At 49.0% G+C, this 6,022-nt stretch overlaps 1 protein-coding gene across 1 annotated transcript in view; it reads right to left on the bottom strand.

Moving 5' to 3' along the window:
• Zfat (zinc finger and AT-hook domain containing) overlaps nucleotides 1-5,664 on the bottom strand; it is a 159,543-nt gene extending 153,879 nt beyond the window's left edge. Inside the window, exon 1 of the mRNA XM_013348950.2 lies at nucleotides 5,411-5,664. Within this exon, the coding sequence (XP_013204404.2) occupies nucleotides 5,411-5,429 (19 nt within the window). The 5' untranslated portion in view covers nucleotides 5,430-5,664. The remainder of the gene's footprint in view (nucleotides 1-5,410) is intronic.
• Nucleotides 5,665-6,022: the final 358 nt, after the last annotated feature.

The following is a 6,022-nucleotide window of genomic DNA, read 5'->3' as shown; positions in this document are numbered from 1 at the left end:
TGGAGGCAAAACTATGGGTTACTCAGAAGTTCAGGCCTCCGGTGCACTAGAAGCAGTCACTGGATACTGTAGATGTAAGTCACAAAACAATCCCACACCAGTTTGGAATTATGATTAATAAAAGGGTTATTTATTTAAGGGGAAAACTTACAGATCACTGTCCTGCAAGAGAGAGCACAGGGCTGCTGCTGCTTTTTAAAGCAAAAGAGACCACGCCCAAGTGGGCTGGTATCTTAAAGGCTATTGGCTGAAGGAGGGGAAGGAGCTCACACAGCAGGATATTGGCGTGACAATTTGGCAGGCTCTATGGAAAGCCTGTAGCAGACTGGGCAGCCTTCATGCAATCATCCCTCCCAGATCAAGCTTCTCCAGGTCACTAGGTCTAAAGAGAACTGAAGCCAAGCCAACTGGCCCGGGTGCAAATTCTGGAACTTGACAAGATTTCAGGAGAATATCTAGGATGAGCCTCTTCAGGGGGTTAGGGAGCCGACATGGATCTCATCCTGCTGGGCACCCTGTTCTGAAGCTCTCCCCGGAAAGAGCCTGATGATTCCCAATTGCAGAGCAGAGACAATAAACCCACTGTTCTGAGCTTTTGTGAAAAGATGTGAAACATCTGGCTAAGCAGGTCTACGGAATGGTGATTATTACCAGGTCCATTTTACTTGCCGTGACTGTATGATCTAATAAAGGCCGCTGTACCATGCACAGTGATTTACAATTTCAATTACACATCAGATTTCCAAGGATACTGTCAAAATCCCCAAGATGGGGAGAGGAAAGGGAGGAAAGCAAAAGACGGATGATAGCAGAGAATAAAGGGAATGCACTGAGTGCCTGACTTTTTCCCCCACGGAACTTTTATACCACATGGCCCAGTGCTTTGCCCGGACCATTTTCACACGAGACCATGACAAGACTTTAATATGAAATGTTCCCATAGGCTCGTGTGTTTGAACAGTTGGTCCCCAGCTGGTGGCACTGTTCAGAGAAGTTGTGGAACATCTGGACACAGGGACTGGATGACAGATAGAAGACCACACAGCTAGGGCTCATGGTTGATAACAGAGGCCCTGTTTGGCCAACGTGTGTTTGCTTCCTGATCCACTGAGTTATAACTAGTAACACGCAAGCTCCTTAACCATGGACAGAAGCCCAGCTGCCATGCCTCTCTGCAAGAAACTAAGCCCTAAAATAAATCCTTCCCTGGGCTGCTTCTGTCAGTTAACTAGTCACAGCAGCAGCAGCAGCCAGGTCACTAAAATGTGTTGATGATGCTCAGCAGGATCTCTCCCCTGCTCACCTTCAGCAGGCTCACTCCATGTCAGGACCTGAGTCCAAGAGCCCCTGAAAGCTCCTAACAAGAAACCACAGGTCAAAAATCATTGAACATGGCATTCTAGCCCAGAGTGTATGAATACTCAATACAGCTTTGTTCATAGTGATTAAACACTGGAAACATGCACTTGGCAGCATGCTTTAACCCCAGCACTGAGAGGGCAGAAGCAGAAGGATTCCTATGAGTTCAAGGCTAGCCTGTTCTACATAGTGAGTTCCAGGCCAGCAAACCTACACAGTGAGACCCTTTTCAAAAAACGAAAACAAGCAGACAAAAGAACTCAAACGTGGAAACATGAGAACAGCCCAGGTATTTATTAAGAGAGAAACATGCAAGCAAACCGTGGTGGTTTCCAGACACTAGAATATCATGAAGCAATAAAAAAATAAATAATAATAAAAAAAAACTAGATTTCTGAAACTTTATGCTGTTTTTTTTTAAAAAAAAAAAAGAGAGACAAAAGAATTATGTGACATCCTACAAAAGACAAATGCAATTTATGAAGACAAAGCTGGGGGATTTGGGGGTTGAAGGATAAAGACTGGGTGTGAAGGGGCAAAAGAGAACTTGTCTGGGGTAACTTTTAAAAGGCTTATGTATCATAGGGCCGAGGTATACCTGAGTACTGGCTATACAAAAGAGCCGCGTGCTTCTGTGTATTAAATCACAACTACAAAATGCCTCCTGCAAGGCACCAAAGAGCCCTTTCCAAGTCGGCAGGTCAGCAGACATTGTTCTCCTGGTTCTCAAGGTTTTCATGCCAAACTCCCAACAGTACCCACTCCTCAATCTCTGTATCACAGGTCTTCAGTCCTAAATGCCCCTGCTCCAATCCCAATGCACAGAATACATCTGCTGTGATGTGAACAAAACTTCTCAAAAGAACTTGTACTGGCTATAAATGAAAGCAGAGACTGACTGGCTGATTAGAATTTCAGCACTGCCAGATTGGAATGTTGCAGGTCCAGAAACTAATTACCTTACCTTGGGCTAAGTTCTGGCCCCGCCTTCCTTGACCCCCTACACACACACACACACACAAATACTTTGTCCCCCTACACACCACACACACATACACACTTTGCCCCTGCTACACCACACACACACACACACACCTCTGTTAGAACTAGAATCCGTGACCTTTTAGAATCTATTGACTTAGCAGGCAACTAGCTGCTACCAATCCAAAAGCTCAGAATGTCAACAGATAGCTTTTGAGCCTATAGAAAAGACTCTCTCTTCTTGATAACCCGCCTCTCTGATGTACGCACCAAGTCTGTCAGCAGGTGAATGAAGACAAGGTGTTATGAGCACATACAATGGCGTGACTCTGTCTTCAAAAGGGGAGGAAACGTGGGACTGAAACAAGGACCTCACGGATAGTGAACAGAGTGTGGTTTCCAGAAGCTGCAGGCATATGGGAGGCGGGGCATGAGCCAAGGGTGCAAAGCCTCTATTAGCAGGAGTAAATACGCTTTCGCTGTCTGTGTGATTTGCTACATATCACAGGGACTAGCAGAAGCAATGTGTTTTTCACTTCAAAATCACTAAAAGAATACATTTCAAATGTTCTCATTTCGAGAAATGATCGACATTTGAGGTGACAGACTGGACTAAGTATGCACAGCTGTAATTGTCAACTTGGATTTTTTTAAGATTTTAAAAAGAACAAAGACAAGTCCGCTACTCAACTTTAAGGCCCTGTTGTACATTAATATGCCAAGCATTATCTTTTCATAAGCAAATTAATTAGTCTTTATATCTTATGTTCTTTTTTTAAAAGCCAACTTCGAATCTACGATAGATTACTAGTATGTTCACTTTTCTTCACTCAAAAATTGCTTTTTTCGCCGGGCGGTGGTGGCACACGCCTTTAATCCCAGCACTCGGGAGGCAGAGGCAGGCGGATCTCTGTGAGTTCGAGGCCAGCCTGGTCTACAAGAGCTAGTTCCAGGACAGGAACCAAAAAGCTACAGAGAAACCCTGTCTCGAAAATAAAAAAGAAAAAAAAAATTGTTTTTTTTTTTTTTTGGAAAAAAAAATTCATAATCGTGCTTGGCGTGGTACTGAATGCCCTCTGTCTCAAAAGAAAATCATAATCAAATTCTACCCCACCTTTCCATTCACAAACACTTCCCAAAACACGTGGATGGTGACAGTGTGTTGTAATGAACGCCATCTGGAGTGCCACCAACATGCACAAGGTAGAGGCACAACATGTGGCCCTGCGCAAGTACAATTCAATGGCTGGGACCTCCGCCCTCGGTAAGCTCAGGAGCAGATCTCCTCAGCAAGGCCTGAGCTCTTACAAGCACTGTACTTACAGGTGACAGCCCCTGGAAGAAATACCTGCCCTTGGAAAGTTACACCTGGAAAGCTGAACAGCATAAACAGGTGACAAGGGGCAAACATTACTCTAGGCTAAATCCTCCTCAATTAAACTGGCCCATCGTGATACAGAGGTTTTCAGAGGCAGCACACATAAAACATCCATGAAAAGGAAATGCAATTGGGAGAACCTGTTTAAGATACCAGATTCTGACGGGGCCTGGCCAGAGCAGCCACTAAATTCTACTTAGGCACAGCTATGTCAATTACAAGGTGTGAGGAGAACATAGAGAAACCTTTGCACCAGCAGAAACAAATGAGAGGCCATGAAAAGGAGACCAAGACAGAAAGCAGCTCTAACTGGGCCAATGACCACTGTACTGTTTGCCACCCAAAGTTGCCTTCCATCCCCTCATCTAGGGCTCGGCCTTTCCTAAGCTAAGGGACACCAAAACGGGAACTTTCCCAGAAAAGAGCTGCCCACGAGTTGACAGAAGTACATTTTGTTCAAACTATGTCCGTCCTTGGTCATATAACACATGCTAGGGGCTTGTTTTGTGTCTCTTTGACCTATGTCCACTCTGCAGCACCAACAGACACTATTCTAGATGCTTCCACAGACAAAGTGACCGATTCTAAAGATAAGACAGGAAACAGGCAGTAGGGGAGGGTAAGCACCAGGGACTTGGTTTTTGTTTCTTAGGGACACAGCTCCAGCAGCAAACCACACTGACAGGCAGGAGTAATCAGACAGCTCCTACACTCTGTTCTTCAATATACCGCGGCCTCCACTAAAAGCCTGTCAGAGTTCCAGGGAACAGTGGCAAAGGCCAAGAAAGCATACAATTTACATTCTATCCCAAGCTGAAGATGTCTGATATCTTTAAGCCTCAGCTGCTAGGAATCTGACCTCCCTCAACTTTTCTGTTCTTCAGTAAATGACCAGCAATTAAGAGCAACCAGGAGAACTTAGCAGCCAACCCTGGAAGTCAGAGTCCAAGAGTCGAAATTGGTGTCAATCACACGCCAGGGACCCCAAAGCTCAAGATTAGGTGGGGGGAAAGGGGCATCAGGGGTTAAGTGGTAAGTCCACCCTTCCAATCAGTCCACCCAAAGAAGCTGCTTCTGGTTAGAATGCCAGAGGACTGACTTCTTCATGGAGGGTGTTGACGGGGAGCCACTTCATTTAAGAGCATGGGGGCAATGTCCTGCAGAGCTGGACCAAAGACAGAAGGTAAATTATTCTTGCGTGGGGCAGGATCATCCAAGGTAACGTCAATCTCCCTCATTTACTGCTTCAAGGGTCACTAGGAACCTTCCCCTGAGAAGGCTGCCCTTCAAAACGTCCTGGCTAAGTACACAGAGTCGATAAGAAGGAGTCAACGAAGCTCACGCAGCCAAACAGTGAGGCAACGGGATTCGAACACCGGTCCAACTAGGCGTCTGCGGCTCGGGCGAGCGCCCTAGCACCGCCCCAGTGCCCTGGAGACGGCCCGCACGCGCTCTCCCTGCACTCCCCTCACTTGCCCTCCACTAGTTCCCTCTTTTTCTTTCCTCTGCGGCAGGATAAAGCCAGCGACTGAACGTGGGCCGCAGAGCACTGCGACGTCCGCGCTGCGCCCGTCCGCGGATCCCTCCGCCGCCCCGAGCCTGCGCGCGGCCTCCCCACAGCACACCACGAGTGGTTTCCCGCGCCGCGCCCCACCCCCACCCCGTCGCGCCCCAACCCCCATCCCGGCTCACCTGCCGCCGGCGTCTCCATGGCAACGCCCCCACGGCGGAGGGAAAAAAAAGCCTCGGGCTCTCCCCGGCTCCCTATCGGGCCAAGCGAGAAGGCCGGACACCCTGAGGAAACTTCGCTCTTTATTTTTTAATTTTTTTAGGGAAAGAGCCGGAGAGGTTATGGCGAATCTGCGGCATCCAACATGGCGGATGGAGTCTTCGACCTCCTCCCCTACGGGGATCCGACGCCTGCGTAGCGACGTCCGCCACGGGCACCGCCCTCGGCACCCAAGGGGCACTGCGCATGCTCGCGGCTGGCGGAGGCGCCCGCTTCCGCTCCCGGCGGCCCCCGCGATGTTTTGAGCCACGCCCGGGAAGGGACGCGGTGATCCCGGAACGTGGGCGCGGGTGTTTGGGAACGTCCTCAACCCGCCACCGTGGGGCGACGGCCGCCGGGGACGAGCGGGCAGGCTGGTGCGCTTTTTAGTGCGCGCGCTAGCTTTGCCTGGGCTCAGTTCCCTAACTTGCACGTGGGGTTGGCTGCACCTTGCAGCCGCGATGTCGTTCCCGAGAAGCCCTGCCTAGGTGTGGCTGGCACCGGTTGGCTGGGCGTGCCGTCTCACGTGAGGGTGC

Source organism: Microtus ochrogaster, chromosome 15 (genome assembly GCF_000317375.1).
Source record: "Microtus ochrogaster isolate Prairie Vole_2 chromosome 15, MicOch1.0, whole genome shotgun sequence".
NCBI classification, from domain to species: Eukaryota; Metazoa; Chordata; class Mammalia; order Rodentia; family Cricetidae; genus Microtus; species Microtus ochrogaster.
The sequence above is the reverse complement of the archived record's forward strand: the minus strand, read 5'-3'. Positions and strand labels throughout refer to the sequence as shown.